At 40.8% G+C, this 22,185-nt stretch overlaps 1 protein-coding gene, 1 long non-coding RNA gene and 1 other non-coding gene across 11 annotated transcripts in view; 1 reads left to right on the top strand and 2 right to left on the bottom strand.

Annotated features, from left to right (window-relative positions):
* Lin54 (lin-54 DREAM MuvB core complex component) overlaps positions 1–22,185 on the top strand; it is a 60,606-nt gene that overhangs the window by 20,992 nt on the left and 17,429 nt on the right. For 7 of the 9 annotated variants that reach the window (XM_031336963.1, XM_031336959.1, XM_031336962.1 and 4 more), the window contains exons 3-5: positions 2,077–2,200; positions 7,392–7,534; positions 19,900–20,116. In XM_031336963.1, coding sequence (XP_031192823.1) covers positions 2,077–2,200; positions 7,392–7,534; positions 19,900–20,116 — 484 coding nt within the window. Of the gene's footprint in view, positions 1–51; positions 213–2,076; positions 2,201–7,391; positions 7,535–13,550; positions 13,650–19,899; positions 20,117–22,185 lie in introns of those variants that run through there. The other 2 variants (XM_031336965.1, XM_031336966.1) reach the window with 2 other exon arrangements.
* Positions 2,774–4,432, bottom strand: LOC116067944. Its single transcript, XR_004109369.1, has 2 exons — positions 4,250–4,432; positions 2,774–3,345 (listed from the first exon to the last, which is right to left on the bottom strand). It is a non-coding gene; the product is annotated as an uncharacterized LOC116067944 (long non-coding RNA).
* LOC116071855 lies at positions 6,063–6,189 on the bottom strand. The gene has a single exon (XR_004111203.1). It is a non-coding gene; the product is annotated as a small nucleolar RNA SNORA40 (small nucleolar RNA).

The following is a 22,185-nucleotide window of genomic DNA, read 5'->3' as shown; positions in this document are numbered from 1 at the left end:
TAGTTCTTGCAAAGTCCAGAAGAACATCAGATCTCCTGAAACTGGAGTCACAGCAGAGCCGTCTGGGTGCTGGGAGTGGAGCCTAGGTCATCTGCAAGAGCAATAAGGATTCTGAGCTGCTGAGCTTTGTGCATGCCAGGCAATCACTCTAGCAAACAAACTACAGACCAGGCCAGTTCACTTTGATTCGTAAGCTACCCTAGAACAAAAGTGTAAGTAAAGTAGAACCATTTTCAAGGGCATACACAATATCACAGAATATAAAAGCAGGTGTGGTGGTGTGTGTCTGTGATTCCTATGCTTGAGAGGTAGAGGCAGAATAAAATAAGGGAGTTCAAGGCCAGCGAGGCAACATGAGGCCTTATTTTTTAAAAAACCTATGGTTTCTTTTTTTTTTTTTAAAGATTTATTTATTTATTATATGTAAGTACACTGTAGCTGTCTTCAGAGACACCAGAAGGGGTCAGATCTCATTGCGGATGGTTGTGAGCCATCATGTGGTTGCTGGGATTTGAACTCACGACCTTCAGAAGAGCAGTTAGCACTCTTAACCACTGAGCCATCTCTCCAGCCCAAACCTATGGTTTCTTAATGGACCTGGAAATCATTATTTTTAGCAGTGCTAAAGGAATGCTACTGTAAGAACAAGATGAGATCGTTCATTTGAATCATTAATTTGCTTTTGGTTCCACTGTTTAGACCATTTTCCTGTTTGGTAAGCGTATAGCATGTGATGGTGAAAGTCAGGAAAAGGGGAGATGCTTTGAAGTCTTACTTTCTAGCTAAGGCCCTGTGTTTCTAAGACTGTCTACCTCTGTGATCACCAACTTGATGTGTAGATGTGAAATTCCACCTTGCTTAAGAGTTTTACTGAGCACACTGGGGTATTTCCCTTTGTGTCTCTAGGGTAGACCAACTTTCTAAAGTATAGTTAATTTACTAAGATATGTCATGGTTTGCAAGCTCAGTGTATGGTTACCACCAGTGGATTTTTTTTTTTTTTTTGAGAAATGATTTTATCTCGTAGGTTTTTGTGTCACTGATATGTTCTGAGTGCAAGAACATAGCACTGTGAGTGTGACTGCGTGCTGTCTGCAATTTGAACACAGAAAGCTAGTATTCAGCTGTGATCAATGCTGTTTCTGATGGATTGCTATTACTCATGTTAGTCTTGTTTATTTATGTGAGCCATCTCCAGTAATAAATGACACTTCAGGATCTCAGTGTACATCTCTACCAAGAGATAACCTATTTAGTGTTCCTCACACACTAAGCTCTGAGTTTATGCAGGTAAGTTCCTGCCCCTGCCTTTCAGTAGAGACATCTTTGCATTTGGTGACAACTGCAGGGTAAAAGCACTGAGCTTGAGTATGGTGGCTTGTGTCTGTAATCTCCACACTTGGGAGTGACGTTAACTGGCTCAGCTCTTCTCCTGGTGTGTGTGTGTGTGTGTGTGTGTAGCTCTAAGTTTGCTTGGCATAGTGGTCCTTGTCTGTAATCTCAGTATTTGAGAAGCTGAGGCAGGGGTATTGCCTTGAGTTCAAGACCAACCTGCAGTACATAGTGAACTCCAGGCCTCTCTTAGTTGATGAATGAGAACATATCTCAAAAATGTAAAAAAGAGAAAGAGAAAAGAAGGACAATGTAGCTATAAAGTTGTAACTTACATTGGATTCCAGGTAGATGTAGTCATGTGTATGTGTGCAGCAGTGCCTCATTATTCGTACTGTATTTTTAAAACTCCATCTTTTTATTACTGAATAGCCTAGTTGGAAACTAATATTGTATGTAGACTCTCATTATTAAACATTATTAGTAAACTTTACTGTTTTCACCATCTGCATGTTTCAGAGAGACTAGGGATTTATTGGAAAGCAGAGGTATTAGGACACATGTGCTTATACACAATGATCATATTAATATTTTAGTGAGTGGATTTACTTTAAATGTTTTATTCATTAATACATAGATACATTTGCTAAATGACCTGACTTTACTGTACTACTATGTATGAATGTTATCTTGTTTTACTGCACACATGTTTTACAGGTATCTTCATGGTTATTTATGTTTCAGATTGCTAAGAAGCCACGGACACCAACCTCAGGTCCAGTGATCACGAAGCTGATTTTTGCAAAACCAATTAATAGCAAAGCAGTTACGGGACAGACAACTCAAGCACCTCCACCCGTCGTCACAGGTTATCTGTCCTTATAGTTTGTCAGCTTTGTGTGTGTGTCTGTCCTAGATTTAGAAAAGGCTCTCTGTCACTTTAAAATGTTTTAACATAATTATAGCTTATTTGTTTGTTGTTTTGTACTCTTTTTTTATTGAAACATTTTTTTTATTCAATATATTTTGATTGTGGTTCCCCCAGCTTCTCTCTAGCTCCTTCCACTTAGCTCTTTCCCCCCAGCTCCTTTCAGATCCTCTCCCCACAACTCCCATCTTCTTCCTCTCTCTTAGAAAACAAGTAGGCTAAGAACAACGACAACAACAACAACAAAAATCCAATAAACCAGGACAAAGAATAAGACAACAAAGAGAAAGCACAAAATAGTGGGGCTGGAGAGACGGCTCAGTGGTTAAGACCACTGACTGCTCTTCCAGAGGTCCTGAGTTCAAATCCCAGTAACCACATGGTGGCTTGCAACTATCTGTAATAGAATCCGATCTCCTCTTCTAGTGTGTCTGAAGACAGTGATGGTGTAAATAAATATTCTTAAAAAACACACACACACATAGTAAATCATAACCCAGTTTCTCTGGCTGCACATGAAATTCTTTATGAATGTGAAATTGTCATGTTATCAAATAATTGTTATCAAAATATAACAGAATTTAAGCTATAGTACATTTGCCAGCACTCTCCATAATGTTACCCAGTTCCTTTTTGTATATACTTCAAAATGTATCATTATCAGTAGCTTTTTCACTTCAGATATTTAGATTTCAGATACTCTGTTAGGAATGTAGTTCAGTAGAAAGGTTTTCTGTGCTTCAGACCTTGATATCAATTTACATTAATATAAAACAACAACAAAATCCAAAGCCACACAGCTGTCCCTGATTATCGTGGATGACTCTCATGGATGCTGCTGTTCAGTCCTTGGGTCACTTGTAGAATGTTGCAAGTTAGTCCCAGCTTTGCCTTGCAATTGCAGACACAATGCTCAGTCTCTGTTGTGTCTCTGGAGTTGTGTGCACAGAGTTTAGTTTGCAGAGGGGGCGGGAGCCAGGATCTTGCTCTGTAGCCCTGACTAGCCTGGTGTCCGTTCTGTAGCGCAGGCTGGCTTTAGAACTTGCACTGATCTTCTGGCACAGCTTCCCTAGTGCAGTTGATGCCTTTGCAAAACATGGGAAGATTGTTTTTAAATTGGGGGTTTCTCAGTGGAGATGGATTTACCAATGTATACCTCGTTTCTCTAAAGTACAAATTCGATCTTTTCACATTCTTGCTTAAAATATTCTTTGCTTGATTCATTTCTTGGCTTTGACCTGTCAGTATTAAGTTTACAGAGAAGCAGGAAATAACTGACCTCTCCAGGGTGTCCTCTGATTTCTGCATGCACCTGGCCTGTGAACAGCCAGATCTGAGAACACCCTAAATGACGAAATATTAAAAAAATAAAAGGAAAATCAAATATTCCCTGGAGAAAAATCTAGTAGATTCCTTAAAAAAACAAAAGCAACAACAAAAACCCTGAATTTAAAGTATGTCATGAAATATCCCAATGCAAGTTGAGTGTAAGCTCTTATGTGCCTTCGAGTATCTGTGGAGGTCACAGGGCAACTTGAGGCACTCTCCTGTCTTCCAACATGTGGGGTTTGGGTCCATTGCCTCAGGTTTGGCACAGGCACCTTTACCCACAGAACTCTCTCACCAGCCTTAAAAACCTAGGGAAAAAGTAAAGGAATTACAGGTGCAGCCTATTTGGGGGTATCCAGAACCCAGGGAGGGATCCAGGAGACCTAGTCACAAAATGGAGTCACTTTCCACTGAGGCAGAAGGGAAAGTCTCAAGCATGTGAGACCATCATACTCCAAGCTGACATTAAGTATTGTAAAAAACAGTCCTTAATATAAGGTTTGTATGCTGGGCTATAACTTAGTGATAAAGCGCTTGCCTAGAGTGTTAGACCCTAGGTTTACTCTACAGTAACCTCTGCCTCTACCCCAAAAGAGTGAGATCTGCAAACAGGAATATTGACTGGCCACTGATTCTTAATTCCTACCCTGGGGCACTGACCATGGGGCCATCTTGCCAAGTTCTTGAGTTTAGGGTGCTCCAGCACCTCAGCTGGTCCACTGGGTAACTCAGAGGACTACAGTTCCTATGGGGCTTCTGCTTTCACTTCTAGTCCGCCTTCCTGCACCTGTAATTTTAACTGTTGTCCCTGAGTGCAAGGAGATGACTTCTAGCTGGTCTACCGAGGCCCGAAGGCACCCTCAACAGCCTTGTTTCCCAGGGGAACCTCAGGTCACAGTGGCAGGCAGCACACTGCAGTTGCCATGGTAAGGGGCGGGGATCAGCGAGTAGCACAGTGGACAGGAGGACTTGTAAGATAAAAAGCAGAAAGAAGGTCAATTTGCTTTTAGTTTCCTTCCATATTTATGGTTTGCTTCAAATTTTCAATTATACTGTGTTGGTGTGTGGACATCAAGGACAAGCTTTAGGGTTTGTTTGCCTGGTTCTTCCTCTCGGCTCATCAGGTGTGCATGGGAAGCACTTTCCCCCTCGGAACCATTTTGTCAGTTCTTTGCTATATAATGTTTGCTCTATTTTAAATGAGGTCACTTTAAGTGCCCCCACCTACGTGTTAATTATCTTCAGTAATTGAGATTGTCTGTAAGGGTTTTTCAAGAGTTTGGAGAGATGGCTTAGTGGGTAAGAGTGTGTACCAGCCTGGCTCCAGCATGCACATACGGTGGCCTACAATAGGCCATAACTCCTGCCCTGCTGTTCCCCCAGGGCACTGTACTCACTTGCACAAACCCATACTTAGACACACACAAGGCTGGAGGTGTGCAGCAAACCTGTGAACACACACACATGTGCATATAGTTTTTACTTTTTAAGGAAATTCACTTAATGAAATTTGATTACATCTTCAATCAGCTTGAACAATCATTAAGTCTTAACCAATCTCATTTCATATGCCCTCATCCCTTCCATCTGGGTATTGTTATAAAGCAATTTCAGATAGTAAGTTTTTACCTAACATTTTAGCCTTAACCTATACCATAAATAAGTATACTTATAAAAATAACAGTGTCAGTAACCATAATAACTAATGATGTTAATGGTAGTTTCTTTTTTTTTTTTAAGAGATTTATTTATTTTATATATATGAGTACACACTGTAGCTGTACAGACAGTTGTGAGCCTTCATCTGGTTGCTGGGAATTGACTTTTAGGACCTCTGCTCACTCTAGTAGACTCCGCTCACTCAGTCCCTGCTCACTATGGTCCAAAGATTTATTTATTATTATAAATAAGTACACTGTAGCTGTCTTCAGACGCACCAGAAGAGGGCGTCATCAGATCTCATTCCGGGTGGTTATGAGCCACAATGTGGTTGCTGGGATTTGAACTCAGGACCCTCGGAAGAGTGGTCAGTGCTCTTAACCATTGAACCATCTCACCAGCCCTTCATGATAGTTTCTAAATAGTATAAAATACCACTGTCAAATCTCAGTTTAACTGAAGTCATTTTAATATTATTATTTTGTAATATTTAAAGTAATAGTGTTTTTATTATTGACTATGCTATTTTCAATTTTTAAAAAGATTTTTATTTATTTTATATATATGAGTACACTGTAGCTGTCTTCACACACACTAGAAGAGGGCATCAGATCCCATTACATATGGTTGTGAGCCACCATGTGGTTGCTGGGATTTGAACTCAGGACCTCTGGAAGAGCAGTCAGTGCTCTTAACTGCTGAGCCATGTCTTCAGTCTTCAGCCCATTTTCAGTTTTTTTTTTGTTTTTTTTTTTTCTGAGACAGTGTTTCTCTGAGTAGCATTTTTTTTAAGTTTTAAGAAGTTTTTTTTGTTTACCACATTGGTTATGTGTATCAGAGCTCATGCTGACCAGTGAGTTCTGTATTGCAAAGGAAGTTTTACTTTTGTACTCAACTTTAAGTCTTTGGTTACAAGTTAAACACATACTCACACAAATGTATAAAACTGTTAAAAAGCAAAAGAATGTTTCCTGAAGGATAATATCCACTTAATAGGAAATTATATTAATAACTAAAGCAATGAATATTTGTATGAAACTCTTTAAAATGGTTTTTTGAGCTTTAGGCTCAAAATGTCTACAGGCATTTGCTTTGCAAAGGACATATACATATGTTAAACTAAAGAAACATTTTTTTAAAGATTAATTTATTTATTTTATGTATGTGAGTACATGGTAGCTGTCTTCAGACACATCAGAAGAGGGCATCAGATCCCATTATAGATGGTTGTGAGCCACCATGTGGTTGCCGGGGATTGAACTCAGAACCTCTGGAAGAGCACTCAGTGCTCTTAACCACTGAGCCATCCCACAACCCCCTAAAGAAACATTTAAAAATTACTTTAAAATAGTTTTTAAATGTTTAAAATTACGTTGATTGTATACTTTCATTTGTTTGGGTCAGAGGCCTGAAGAGGGCATCAGATCCCCCAGAGGTGAAGCTACAAGGAGCTGCAGCCTCCTGATGTGGGTATTGGGATCTGACTCTGGTTTTCTGGAAGAACAGCATGTGTTCTTAACCACGGAGCCATCTCTCTGGTCCCAGTAACTGTTTTGTAAGTGTCTGTATAATTTTTGAGTTCCTCTGGTGCTGAGAAAGTCCTGGGATCCTCAGGGCTTTACCTCTCCAGGGGTGTTCCATCTTTATGAGGTTTATGAGGTTCTCATGGCTTTCTGCATGCTTGGTGAGCACTCTGCCAACTAAGCTGCCTTCCTACAGAACTCTTGGTTTTCATTTTCTCTACATGATTTAAGTTCAAGCAGGAAGACAGCTATTGTATAGAGATGAAGAAGACTTGGGGCCTAAGTCCTGAGGTGTCCCGAGCACGCTCGTACTCGTGGGCTCTCTCTCTCTCTCTCTCTCTCTCTCTCTCTCTCTCTCTCTCTCTGTCTCTCTCTCTCTCTCTCTCTCTCTGATGGATCTAGCTTAACTATGGTTCAGGGGGCACTGTTAGGTAATCTAATTTTAGATTTTATTAAGAAACTTTGTTTTGTTTCTCCCTATTGTTCATTAGGGTCTCACTAATGTCTCTAAAGTCCTATATTGATATATGAAACTAAATATATGTAGATATCATCACTGTGTAAATTCTTTTTAATTATTACTAAAACTCATTATCTGACGTGTTCCCTTTCATTTGCAGGTAGGGTTCTTTCACAGTCTACTCCTGGAACTCCATCAAAGACTATAACAATATCAGAAAGTGGTGTTATTGGATCAACTTTAAATTCTACAACACAGACACCAAATAAGATAGCCATCTCACCTTTGAAGTCACCAAATAAGGTAAAAAAAGAAAATTAGCCCCAAATGCCAAATATTGTGGCTGATACTTTTATTGTCTTACAAGTAACTTCTCAAGTATTTTAGTTTTAGTTTTCATATATCCCTAAGCAGTTAATAGGTACTCGGTGAATACAGGATTAATTTACTAATCAGATTTTTTTTTTGCTTGTTGGTTTGTTTAGGACTGAGTCTACTGTGTAGCCTTGGGTGGCCTAGGACCTAAAATCCTCCTGCTTCTGCCTCCCCAGAGGGGTTTTTAGGCAGGATAATCACTTGTTTTATTAGTTTGTTTGGTGCTGAGGATTTGGCAAGTGCTCTACTACTGACCTCTGCCCTCAACCACAAGCAAGGAATTTTGGCTAGTGAAGATTTTACTTGAAACACTTGGCAACAGAGTAATCATTGGTGACTTTTATGGCCTGTATGAATATAAATACAAGTTTTTAGTGAAGAATATATATGATGTGGTTAGTTACTCTTAAGCTAGTATTTAGCAAAATTACTCTTTGGGTAAGATGCAGTGACTTTGTAGTGTAAAATGCTAAAGTATCTACTTATGGAGATGCTAGCTCCCACGAGGTACCACTGAGGACTAGAAAAGGATGTCAGGCGTGCTAAGCACTCTATCAGTATATCTGAGTTTAACTTCATTTTATTCAAAGCATTTGCAAACTTTCCACGATTTGTTTTCATTCTAAGGTGGCAAGTATCTAACTTACTTCGCTGAGACTTACAATTATCATTATACATTTATTAATGTGTAAAAACATATAAGCAGGTATATTTTAAAAGTCACATCTTTTTTTTTTTTCTGTTAGATGCCACCCTATGAGTCTGGAAATACACTGTCTTTTGTTGTCAACTTCCTCCTTGATTTGTAGCTATTCATAAGTAAAACAACATTGAATGTTTGCTCTCTATAATATATAAATATGACATCATACAGCTTATTAAAGTCATCATCCAGATACAAAGTAGTATATTCATATAGACGATGTTTTCTATAACAGCATGGACTCAGCTTCTTGTCTCATGCACTTCACGCACTGGGGCTGAAAGATAGAAAGATAAGGTTTTCATCTCAGGGAGTTCATCAGAATATTAGATGACAGCATTAGAAGCTCTTTGCAGAATTTTCATTATTACAGGTAGACTGATGTATGTGTTCACATGTGTTCGCTACTAAGATTTATACAGAAAAGGCTATTCTTTTGTTTTGCTTTGTTCTGTCTTCAGAGTCTTTCTGTAAAGCCCAGGCTTGGCCATGAACTCAAGACCATCTCCCAGCCAGCTATCTAGCTTACCCCAACTAACCTTGGCATTATGTGCCACCATGTGGCTAGCTCTACCTCTCTGCTCAGTTCTGGTCCTCCTGTTCACTTCTCTGTGTGGTGTTGAGTCTCTCGGGTCTCATTTCTTCTCCTAGCATCTCTCCCTGTGTAGGCTTGGTGACAACCTTGTTTTGTTAACATCTCCAACAGTCCTCACTGTAACGTCACACCTTCCACTGCAGAGCATCATGATGTCTGCTTTCTCAGCCCACTTGACCTACAGTTGTCACTTGCTGGAGGACAGATTTCTTCTATTGCATTTTCTAAGTAATCATGAATTTCATAGGTATTTATTAGACATGCAAACAAGCACTGAAGTCATGAAATGCTGTGTTTTATTTCTCTTGTCTTTAAATCTTACCAATTATATCCTTTTTTTTTTCTTGCTTCCAGTGTACCTTTAGTTGGAAAATCATAGTATTTCTTTTTAGGAATGTTTGTTATGGTATATTTCAGTTTCTTAAGCCCAGTGTTTTACCATGCAAAACTAATTAATTCAAAAGGCAGAGAGTGATTACATGGCAGTTCCAGAGAATACACGATACCCCTGATAATACCTGGCTTCCTCTTTGGTAACTGCAAAAATAGGATTCTTATAACTTAAAAAGAAATAAAAAAATCCTTAAAATTCCATGTATTAGCACAGTGTTAAATACCTACTTCTGATACTTGTTCAATTCTGTGGATCTGAGTTAACACCCAGCAAGAAAAACAAATGAGGGATTAAGATGAGTATGAAAAGTTCTCACAGTTTACTCATTAACATTAATATGTGTTGAGAGACCAAATCTTTTGGGTTCAAACTCTATCTAGAGAACCTGACCTAAGGCTGAACTCAAATTAACTAACAGGCTGGTACCCAGCACCAGTTTCCAGGTTATACCCCAACAAATCTGCACCCCCAGGTTACAAGCCCATTCCTGACTCTTTACTTCCTAATGACCACCAATCAAGAGGAAAGTAGAAGTTAAGTTTATGGTTTGGCTCCCAGCAACAGCCAATTTTTTTATTATTATTATTATAGTATGTAAGTTCACTTGTAGCTGTTTTCAGATGTACCATAAGAGGGCGTCGGATCTCATTACAGATGATTGTGAGCCACCATGTGGTTGCTGGGATTTGAACTCAGGACCTTTGGAAGAACAGTCAGTGCTCTTAACCACTGAACCATCTCTCTAGCCCCCAACCAATTAGGTTAAAGGCCATAATGACACTCCCCTCCCCCCAAATCAGATGTGTGTCAGGCTAGATACCTACTCTGTCTCTGTAAATGCTTGCCTGAAACTAGGCTCAGGACTCCACCTTCCTGCTGTGTCAGGATTGGCAGGGAGCCCAAGCTTGAGCTTGAGTAAAGGGATCCTAATGTGATTGCATAGGAATCGGCTCCTTGGGAGGCTTTTGGGGCTCATGAACGTTTCCTGACACAACATGCATATAAAATACCACAAAACAGTGACCACAGTGGGACATTGGAATTAAGGGTTAATTTTCACCCTAGGACTGTTGACCCAGTGCTCGTCTAGCTCACATGGAGTCTGTAGCAGTGTGTAAAGGTGGGCACGACTGCACACACCTTAACCTGAGCTCCTGGGGAGGTGGAGGCTTATGGCCACAAGTTCAAGGTCACCCAGTCTCAGATATTAGCTTGGGATTCATGTCTTAAGAGAAAGATGTGGCTGGGCAGTGGTGGCACACGCCTTTAATCCCAGCACTTGGGAGGCAGAGGCAGGTGAATTTCTGAGTTCGAGGCCAGCCTGGTCTACAGAGTGAGTTCCAGGACAGCCAGGGCTACACAGAAAAAACTAAAAAAAAAAAAAAAAGAGAGAGAAAGATGTGTGTCTGTCTGCCCCTACCTTTCCCTGATCCCAGTGTAAAAATTATTTTGGTGTTGGGGATTGAACCAAAAGGTATCACGTATTCTGAGCCTGTGTTTTATCACCAAGCTGTACTATCCAGTTTCATGTAATCAATGTTTTATAGTTTTTATTGTAGAACTCTTCACTTTTCTGGTTAAATATATGCATTATTAGTATTGTGTGGTTTGGTTTTGTGTGTTTGTGTTAGTGACTGTTGTGTGATCGCTTTCCTGGTGTCTATCTCAGATAGTTTGCTGCTGTTGGCCTCCAGCAGGACTGTGCATTTTAACTGTGGATTGTGTGTCTTGACACTCGAGGAGTTTATTGTTTACCATTAGGTTTTCTGTGTGTCATCTACCTATAGTAACAATCTGACTTCCTCTTTTCCAGTACGAATAGTGTCTTTTTCTTTTCCCTGATTGATCTGTGTTAGGCTTGGAGCACTTTTACTCAGTAAAAGTAGTGAAAATAAGCATTTTTATTCCTTGAGATATTAGAAAGTTCTTCCTCATGAGTAGAGTGCTAGCTGTTGGATTTTTGGATATGGTCTCATATGATTATGTTTGTTCTGTGATAATATGGTCTCACATGATTGAGTATGTTCCTTCTGGGTATAATGTGGTCTCATATAATTATGTTCCTTCCATGTGTAATTTCATGAGAGCTTTATCAACAAAGGGTTACTAAGTTTCCTAAAACTCTCTTTGTATCTGTTGAGGGGACCCTGTGGTTGGCTGCACTCCACTTGCTGATGGACATGTTACTCTTTGTGCCTTATTTTACAGTACAACTTGTCTTGGAGCGAGGTGTAGCCGGGGTTAGCCTCCAGCTCTCGACTGCTCTCTTCCCTCAGCCCCTGTGCTCTAATGGTGCTTCTAAGGTGTTGGCTGTTGCTGCTGTAGTTGTTTCATGGTTATAGGGACCTCAGTCAGGCTTCACACTTGCTAGGCAGACACTGTAGTAATGACCTTGCTCAATTGATAGTATTTGGTTGAGGATTTTTGCATGTTTGTTTGTCAAATATACTTGTCTATAGCTTTTTTCAGTTTTGTTTTTTTTTCTTTTCTTTGTTTTTTTGGTTGTATTCTTATTTGCTTTTGGTGTCAGAATAATATTGGCCACATAGAATAAGTTTTGAATAATTCTTTTACATTTTTTATACTAATTTAACCAAAATTTGTATGTGCTGCAAGTGTTTTAGTTGAATGTTTTGCGTGGAAACTATGTGGTCTTTGATGGGAGGATGGAAGAAAGGATTTGATGCTGATGTGGAAGCTGACTCAGCCTCAGGCTTGGTGTTGGTCTTTCCACTCATAGTAAGGCACCTGTGTTCAGGCTCCTGTGTTTCTTACCAGTTGTTTTTGTTGCGTTGAATAGTTGTTCATAATAATTCCTGATGATCCCCCGCGTCCCTGTGATGGTGGTCGCAGTCACTCCTTTTGCCTGGGCTGACCTCATCCTTACTTAGTTGCCAGGGTGACTTGGAGTCGCAGTCCTCCTGCCTTGGCCCCTCAGATGCTAGGGCATGTGTACCCACATCACACGTGCCTGTGAGTCAGGAATTGCTTCTCTCCTCCTACCATATGGGTCCTAGGACTTGAGCTCAGTCTGTCAGGCTTTGGGTAAGCACCCTTACCATTGAGCCACCTTGCCCACTTGTCTTCTTGACTTCTTTCAAGTCTCACTTTGTAGGCCAGGCTAGCCTGGAACTCCTTCCAAGCGTTGGAGTCACAGGCCTGAGGCACAGTGCTCAGAAATGGTTTTTTGTTTGTTTTACTTTTTCTTTTGAGACAAGGTCGGTCTCTCTGTTATGTAGCTCTGGTTATCCTCCCGCTTGCTGTGTAGACCAGGCTGGTGTTGATGTTCCTGCGTCTGCTCCTGAGTGCTGGAATCAAAGGCCTGTGCCACCACACCCAGGTGTCTGCATTTTTGTCTCTGATTTTATTTGAGTTTTATCTTTTCTTACTATACCTAAGCATTTATCAAATGCTTTTTTTTTTCCTAAAGAAAAAAATGGGGGCTGGAGAGATGGCTTAGTGGTTAAGAGCACTGACTTCTCTTCCGAAGGTCCTGAGTTCAAATCCCAGCAACCACATGGTGGCTCGTAACCACCTGTAATGAGATCTGATGCCCTCTTCTGGTGTGTCTGAAGACAGCTACAGTGTTCTTACATATAATAATAAATTAATCTTTTTTTGTTGTTTTTTTGTTTTTTTGTTTTTTTCAAGACAGGGTTTCTCTGTGTAGCCCTGGCTGTCCTGGAACTCACTCTGTAGACCAGGCTGGCCTTGAACTCAGAAATCCACCTGCCTCTGCCTCCCAAGTGCTGGGATTAAAGGCGTGTGCCACCACCGCCTGGCTATAAATAAATCTTTTAAAAAAGAAAAACTAGTTCTTTTTTTTAAATTGACTTTTGTAGCTTTTAGTCTGTCATGCATTTATTTTTGTTGTGATCTTTTATTTTTTTAAAGATTTATTTATTATTATAAATGAGTACACTATAGCTGTCTTCAAACCACCAGAAGAGGGCATCAGATCTCATTACAGATGGTTGTGAGCCACCATGTGGTTGCTGGGATTTGAACTCACGACCTTTGGAAGAGTAGTCTGCTCTTACCCGCTGAGCCATCTCACCAGCCCTGTTGTGATCTTTGTTATTTCTTTCTCCTAACCTAGGATCTGGTTTGTTCTGAGTTTCTAGTTCCTTAAAATGTAACATAAGTTGTGCGTTTGAGATCTTTCGAGGTTTTTATTGTGATATATTTCCATTTTCATTGTTTCAAGGAATTTAAAGTATTTCCTCTTGGTTTCTGTAATCTGTTATTTCAGAACAACTAGGCCGATGTGGTGGTGCATACCTGTATGTAATCCCTATATTTAAGAGGCTGAGGCAGGAGGATAGAGAAGTTCAAGGCCAGCCTGGACTAAGTAAGTAGTAAGACCATCTCAAAAAGTAAAATAAAAGAAAGAGAATACATTTTAAGTTTTTCATGTATTTGTATAGTTTCCAAAGTTTTATTATCTTACAGATTTTTAGTTTTTTTTGCATTGAGGTTGGAAAGACTCGAGGTGTGATCTCAGGTTTTACATTTTGTTGAGCTGTATTTTCAGGACTACATGATATATATATATATATATATATATATATATATATATATATATATATCTTAGGAACTGTTGTATGTGGTAATGAGAAAAGCACGTAATTTGCAAGTCTGGGGCAGTATTCTGTTGGTGTCTGTTAGGTCCAGTTGGTCTAGGGTGCAGCTTAACTGATGCTTTTCTTGGATTTCTGTCTGATGATGTGTGCATTCCTGGCAGTCGGGTATTGTGGTTCCTTGCTGTTACTGCACTGGAGTCTCTCTTCCTGCTTTGACACTGTATTACTATATATTTGTTATTGTTTTCTTTTTGCTAAATTAACACTTCACCCTTTGACTCCTTGATCTTAATACAGTGGATCTTCCCTGTTTCTCTTTACTGTTTTTTTGAATTGAAATCTATTTTACTTAATATAAACATGGCTACTCCTGTTTCTTTTGGGTTGTTTGCTTGGAATATAATCTTCTGCCCGTGTGTGTTCTTCTGTGTTAGAAGTGAAGTGAGCTTCTTCCGAGCAACATGCAGCTGGGCTTTGTTTTTCATTCAGTTAGTCATTTCAATAGAACAGTTCCACATGTAAGGTTGGTACACTTAGGTAACCTGTTTTGTTGTTCTGTTACTGCTTGCTTCTTTGTTTCTGTCTTTCTTACTCTCTTCCTTTTTGGTTAAGGACTTTTATTCTAGTAATGTGTTTTGATTCTTTATTTTGGTCTCTGTTGAAGAGTATTGCTTTGTGGTTACCATTAGGTGTATACTAAAACTTATTTTGACTATAACAAACTGTTTTGAAATGATTTCAACGTAAGCATATTGAAAGTCATAAAAAGAAAGAGTTTGTAAATATACTATTAAAAATTGTTCCTGGCATGGTGGTGCATGTCTTTAACCCCTGTCCAATAGAGGCAGAGGCAAACAGAGCTCTGTGAGTATAAAGCCAGCCTGGTCTACATGGTGAGTTTAAGGCCAGCCAGAGAAGCTCCATAGTGAAACCTTGTCTCAAAATGAATAAATCTTTATCACTGGGGCCAGGACAGTGGCCCAGCAGGGAAAAGTCTTTGATTTGATCCTTAGGACTCACCTGGGAGAAAGAGAGAACTGACTTCTTCAAATTGTCCTCTGACCTTCATACTGATGTAATGGTATGTACATGTATATTTATATCTCAAATAAATAACTAAATGTAAAAAAAAAAAAATGCATCCTAGTACCTGGAGGCTGAGACAGAATGATTGCCACAAAATTAAGACCAGGTTAGCCAGGGCTACAGCGTAAGACTGGTCTGAAAAACAAAGAAGGTATGGAAGTGTTAGAGAAGATTTCCATGATTAGAAATGTACTTTACATCTCTCTCTCTCTCTCTCTTTTCCCCCCATCTCTCTCCTCATCTCCCCTCCTTCCCTTCTCTCTCCTTCTCTCTCTCCCCATCTGCACCCTCCCTTCTGTGTGTGTGTGTGTGCGTGTGTGTGTGTGTGTGTGTGTGTGTGTGTGTGTGTACACTTGAGACAGTCTCCTTTGGTATCTCTGTCCTCGAACTTGCTTTGTAGACCATGTTGGCCTTGAATTCATAGAGATGCCCTGCTTTTGCCTCCTGAGTTCCGGGATTAAGTGCAATGGCACAATAAACTTTTTTAGAGGTTATAGAATTTAAATGCAAGTTTATAGAGGAAAAGACAATATACAGATTTTTTTGCTGCTATATATAGTGTTTCAAAGTACAATGGATAATCAGTTAATTATCAACATTACAATTACTCTGATGCTCCTGGAGCATACCACTGGCTCAGCCAAGGCTTTCTTGAAGAGCAGACTGTGCTTTTGGCCCACCCAGCTGTTTTCCATTACAAGAAAAGAAGGTGTTGTAGAAAGTAAAAAAGGAGAGAGAGGTAGGTGGGTCCTGCCTGGTGTTTCTTCATCTGCCACTTACAAGTATACGTTGAATGCCTGTCGTATATGGAGCAGTACCCTCATGACTTATATGTTGAATGCCTGTTTTATGTGGAGCAGTACTCTTATGGGGGTAACATGGATATATGGAACCTAAAGCTCTATGGAGGGTAGGTGTGATGGTTTGTATATGCTTGGCCCAGGGAGTGGCACCATTTAGAAGTGTGGCCTTGTTGGAGTGGGTGTGTCACTGTGGGTGTGGGCTTTAAGACCCTCATCCTAGCTGCCTGGAAGTCAGTACTTTGCTAGCAGCCTTCAGTTGAAGATGTAGAATTCTCAGTTCCTCCTGCACCATGCCTGTCTGGATGCTGCCATGCTCCTGCCTTGATGGTAATGAACTGGACCATTGAACCTCTAAGCCAGCCCCAATTAAATGTTGTCCTTATGAGAGTTGCTATGGTTGTGGTGTCTGTTCACAGCAGTAAAACCCTAACTAAGACAGCAGGGAAAACATTAATTTTACATACCTCTATGCTTGTAAAATTACAAAATCCGGAAAGGATATAGGAGGCAGTAAGATGACTCGGCAGGTAAAGGTGCTTGATTCCTGGGACCCACATAGGAGAGCAAAAGCACCAACTCCAGTGGCGTCGGCCCAGCTGTGAGCTCTGAAGAAGGTGGGCCTGAGTGAAGTGTCTGTGTACATGTGCTTTGGAGTGGCATTAGCCACAGAGAAAAAAAGACTGCAGTGATGAACCTCCTACAGCCACTGCGACCAGAGTGAGGAATGGCTTAGAAGGAAAGGAGAGGAAAAACAGGACTAGAGTATGAGTAGTTATGTACTATCTGACGTGCGTTCTGGACTCATGAAGCTGATTCTGGTGGGCAACTCATGGGAATGCTTCACAAACATGCAGCAGGAAGCGGTCCGAGCAGGGACAGACAGCAAAGCTGAAAGTTAACACAGATCTTGACAGATCTTATGCTCTGAAGCCCCTGCATGACTGACTGCATGATGGTAATGATGTAATTGGAAGGAAAGGCTGTCATTTTCTTCAGAGACTGGGAGCAGACCAGTAAGAGCAGGCTGCAGTTATGGCTTCCATTGAGTCTGTTCTCTGGATTTGCATATTGTTGGTGTTTAATTTTTATTACAGTGTATTTAGTGTATGCATACTTGTGTTTGTATTGAAGTGTGCATGAATATCAGAGGACCATTTGCCAGGAACCTCATATATGTTCAGGAAGTCTTTGCTCATTGAACTATATCCCTAGACCTGATACAAAGATTTTCAAACAAAAATTTTAAAACTGACATTAAGAACTCAGCAGTTTAGGTTCAGGTTAAGCACAAGGGCTCAGGTTAAGAACAAGGGCTCAGGTTAAGAACAAGGGCTCTCTCTCTCCTTTCCCTTCCTGCCTCTCTCTTTGCTTGTTTGCTTGCTTGCTTGCTTCCTTCCTTTCCTCTCCTCCCTCCCTTTCTCCTTCTTCCTTTCCTTTGCTTTTCTTTCTAGAATTTCCTGTCTGTAGACCCACATATAAGAAAATTTCACAGTGAATTCTTGAGGCAAAGAGTAAAGTAAGAAACATGGAGGACATAGGGCAGTAAGAGTAAGTTTGCAGATGTAACAGATTATTATTTTTAAATGTTTCTTTGTATGCACATGTCAGGATAAAGACTAGGTGTGTGCATTCTAGGTAAGACTGGACCACTGAGCAAGTTTTCTGAAGCTCTTAAAATATTTAGCCCCAAAGGAAGTCAATAAGGAGGGGGTGAGGTGACAAAAAAAGGTCAGATGATTTGATAGGAGACCACAGTTATGTGACTTATTCAATATTTAACTGTATGTAGGACGTGTAAGCTGACTTGCGCAGCCAAGCGGCTTAGTGGGTTAAAGTGTTGCCTGTACAGGCTGTATGAGTGATCACTCTTAAGAGATACCCTCTGACCTCTACATCAGTGTCATGGCACACATGTGTCCGCACTCAGATATATACATCATACCTCACATACATAATAATAACAGAAACACATTTTTGTTTTTCGAGACAGGGTTTCTCTGTACAGCCCTGGCTGTCCTGGAACTCACTCTGTAGACCAGGCTGGCCTTGAACTCAGAAATCTGCGCCTGCCTCTGCTTCCCAAGTGCTGGGATTAAAGGCGTGCGCCACCGCCACCACCACCACCCGGCAACAAAAACACATTTTAAATATACACATCATACCTCACATACATAATAACAACAGAAATGCATTTTTAAAAATGTAACCAGACTTGTATTTTGATTCAGAACATAGAGCTGACGTTTTTCAGCTAGAAACCAGTGATGTCTAGCTTATAAGAGTGGTAGCTTCAAGCTTAAGATACAGGAGAGTTTAACATTAGATTTTAAAATGTTTGAGTATGCCGGGCAGTAGTGGTGCATGCCTTTAATCCCAGCACTTGGGAGACAGAGGCAGGCAGATCTCTGTGAATTCAAGGCCTGCCTGGTCTACAGAGTAAGTTCCGGGACAGCCAGGGCTACATAAATAAATCTGTCTCAAACAAACAAACAAAAGGTCTGAGTTTATTTAAGAGTTCCTTCTTTATTTGTTTGATCAGTCTCTTTTGAGATAGGGTTTCTCTGTGTAGCCCTGGCTGTCCTCAAACTTAGAGATCCACATGCCTCTGCATTCTGAGTGCTGGGATTAAAGGCATGCATCACCACCTGGGAAGATTTTCCTTTTACGTGTGTGAGAATTTTGTCCTCATGCGTCTGTGTGCATCGTGTATGTACATGTACCCACAGAGCCCAGAAGAGGGCTTTGGATCCCCTGGGACTGGAGTTAGAGGACGGCTGTGCAGGAGCAGCCAGACTAAACTTCTCTTTATTTCTCCCCACATGCATTTAAAACCTTTTTGTTTTGCAGTGCTGGGAATCAAGCCTAGGGTCTAAACTAGCTCTCTACTGCCAGCTCTGCCTCAAGTCCCTATGAGACAGGAAGAAAGTGTGAAGAGAAAATTTAGATCCTTAGCCATTTGACAGTTGTCTTGTGTGAGCACTCTCTAGACTACGTAGGGGTATGTGTCATCTCTTATCAAATAATCTTGTATAAGAGGTTAACTACCTTTCCTTTACTTTAGTTATTTATTGTTTTAAATAAAGCTTCAATGAGTTGCCTACAGCATCCAGCCTCAGCTTCTGCAGTGCTGAGATCGCCCCGTGTCTACCACCCACACCCAGTTCACCTTTGCTTGTGTTGGCTCTGATACACATGAGTCATTCATAAATTAGGGGCATCTCATGAGACTGATTGCTTTCTGGCTGCTTCTGATGTTTCATTAGCTTCCTGCAAAGTCTCAGTGTACTATCTGGTGAAAATTATTGAAGTGATTATTAAAACTTGACTCAGATTTCTTACACCCAGAATTGGTTACTCTCCAGACAACCGAAATTGGGGTAATTTTGAACTGTATTTGATATCATGAATCAGGGTGGTGAGTATCGCAGCATTTTAGAATAGTCTGCACTTCATGAAAGAACAGGATAGCCTTTCTCTTTTATTATATGTTCTAAAATATGCTATATGCTATAGTTTGTTTGATAAAGTAACATCTGTATTCCCCTTTTAATTCTGGGAGTCAAAAATAATACTTTTTTCATAGTTAACCTTACAGCAACAACAAGGTATGCGTTCTTGCATATTGTTTTCAGGTTTAATTATTTTTTTACTTTTGAAGTTATAATATAATTACAGAATTTCTCCCTCCCCTTTCCTCTCTCCAAACCCTCCCATATACTTTTCCCTGGTCTGCCTCAAATTAAGTATGCATATCTATATGTGTATGTGCGCACGTGTGTGTTTTGTGTGTGTATATGTGTGTGTTGTGTGTGTACATGTATGTTGTGTGTTATATGTGTGTGTGTGATCTGTGCATATAAGTACACATGCCTGTGGAAGCTAGAAGAGGGCATTAGATCCCCTGGAAATTTGAGTTTCAGGTGGTTGTGAGTCGCGTTGCCTTTCATGGATGCTGGGAACCAAACTCTTGGTTCTCTGGGGGAGGGCTTACTTACCCCTTGAGCCATCATCCCTCCAGCTCCAGCTGAAGATTATTCTTCATTTCTTTCCAAGCACGTAGTTGATGAGATTTAGGATGTTGTAAGTTAACAGATTAACAGTAGGCATGTTGTTTTGTATTGTTTGACAGACAGTGAAATCAGCTGTGCAGACCATCACTGTGGGAGGAATGAGCACATCACAGTTTAAGACCATCATTCCCCTGGCAACTGCTCCCAATGTCCAGCAGATTCAAGTGCCTGGAAGCAAGTTTCATTATGTCCGACTTGTTACTGCCACAACGGCCGGTAGCTCAGCCCAGGCAGCCAGTCAGAGCCCCAGTGTAAACACGCAGCCCCTCCAGCAAGGTTTGTAACCCTTTCTCTCTGAAAAGTAATGAGTGCTTTTACCATTGTCAAAGAACACTGCTGCTGCGCTTTCCAATCTGGTATTTCCTTTCACAGCATGAATGAATGATAGTGGTTACAGAAGACAGAGAAGGAAGAGCAGAGTTGGATGTAACCACTATTTATTCTGTGAGAAGTTAGTTGGGGTTAGCTGTCTCCCAGAGAACCAGAGTTTGGTTCCAGCATCCCTGTGAGGCCGCTCACAGCCACCTGAAACTCAGTAATACAGATAATCATAAGCATTGGTTAATCGGGTAGCTGTTTTACTGCTTGCGCCTCCACTGTTTGTCAATGGGATAGATTTAGTTAGAACCAAATGCTTTACTTAATTTTTCAACTGTACAGCTCTTTGCTAAGGCTTGGGTCAGCGTGTAAAGAATGTAACAATTATTTTAATCTTCTTTTAAATAGTACTTTAAAATTATAATTGGCAAGGCTACTCAGTGGCAGAGTGCTTACCTTGTGTGCATAGAGCCTTAGGTTTACTCCTTGTTACCACAGATTGGGTGTGGTTGTATATACCTTGTAAACCCAGTGATGGGAGGTGGACAAAGATGGGTCAGAAGTTCAAGATCATCATTATGTAGCAGTTTCAAAGCTAGCCTGCAAGGAGACTCTGCTAACAATCAGTGAACCCTCCTCTTTCCTGATCCGTATGCATAGACATGTGTAACTGTTCTCATACTTAGCTGCTTTTCAGAGTTGAGCAGAGTGAAAACTTCAGAACAGCTTATAGCTTACACCTGCTTTTCTTTGGGAAACTGTGGTATGTTCCAACAATGCCAAATTGAAAAGATGGTAGAGTGCTCACTTTACATGTAAGGCTTTAGGCTTGATCCCCAATACCACAAAACCAAAAGCAGAAATGAATGGAAGAATCAAGCTCAAATAACTTCAAATCCAATGTTACTGCATCCTGGTCACTGTTCTATTGCTGTGAGGAGGCACCATGACTGTGGCAACTCTTATAAAGGAAAACATTTAATTGGAGCTGGCTTAAGCTCCAGTCCATTATCGTCGTAGTGGGGAGCATGGCAGCATGCTTTGCAAGCATGGTGCTGAAGAAGTAGTTGAGAGCTACATCCTGATCTGCAGGTAGAGAGTGAGAAAGCCTAGTTCTGGCATGGGTTCTAAGAAGTCCTCATCTCCTAATTCTTCTAATCTCTGTGAGTTCTACTCCCTGGAGGCTAAGTACTCAAGTAGACGAGCCTGTGAGGAGCCAGTTTTATTCAAACCACCACACACTGTTTATGTATTCTTTTTTAGTTATATTTTATATGCGCCTTTGAATTCACTTTTATTTTATCTTTGTGCATGCACACACGTATGAGTGCAGACATACTTGCCACAGAGCAAACCTGGAAGTCAGAAGAGCCTCTGTGTCAGCTCTCACTATGTTGGAAGCTATTGCCTACTACTCAGTCCAGCAGACTAGCTGGCTCCTTAGGCTTCCAGGTGTCTTGTCTTAACTCCCATTTCGCTGTAGGTGAGCTGGAATGAGCACACAGCACAACATCTGGCTCTGTGTGGGTCTGAGGTGCTCATACTTCTGTGGCAAGTGCTCTGTGCTTTGAGCCAGCTGTGTCCCTGCCCAGTCAGCGCTGTGCAGTCACCACTGGTCACTGCTTACCTAGGAACCCTCTGTGTATAGCTGTCACCTAGGACACTCATGGCTCTGCCTTTCAGCTACTAGCCTGCCAGTCTCCATCAAAAGTTTAAGAAAACCACAAGAAACTCAAGAAGAAGGAAGACCAAAGTGTGGATACTTCGTTCCTTCTTAAAAGGGGGAACAAAATACCCATGGAAGGAGTTGTAGAGATTAACTATGGAGCAGAGACTAAAGGAAGGAAAATTCAGAGATTGCTCCACCTGGGAATCCTTCCCATATTCAGTCATCAAATCCAGACACTATTGTGTATGCCAGCAAGTGGTGGCTGACAGGAGCCTGATATAGCTGTCTAGTGAGAGGCTCTGACAGTACCCAACTAATACAGAAGTAGAGACTCACAGCCATCCATTGGACTGAGCAC

The sequence above is a fragment of the Mastomys coucha genome, unplaced genomic scaffold (assembly GCF_008632895.1).
Source record: "Mastomys coucha isolate ucsf_1 unplaced genomic scaffold, UCSF_Mcou_1 pScaffold22, whole genome shotgun sequence".
In the NCBI taxonomy this organism is placed as follows: Eukaryota; Metazoa; Chordata; class Mammalia; order Rodentia; family Muridae; genus Mastomys; species Mastomys coucha.
The sequence above is the reverse complement of the archived record's forward strand: the minus strand, read 5'-3'. Positions and strand labels throughout refer to the sequence as shown.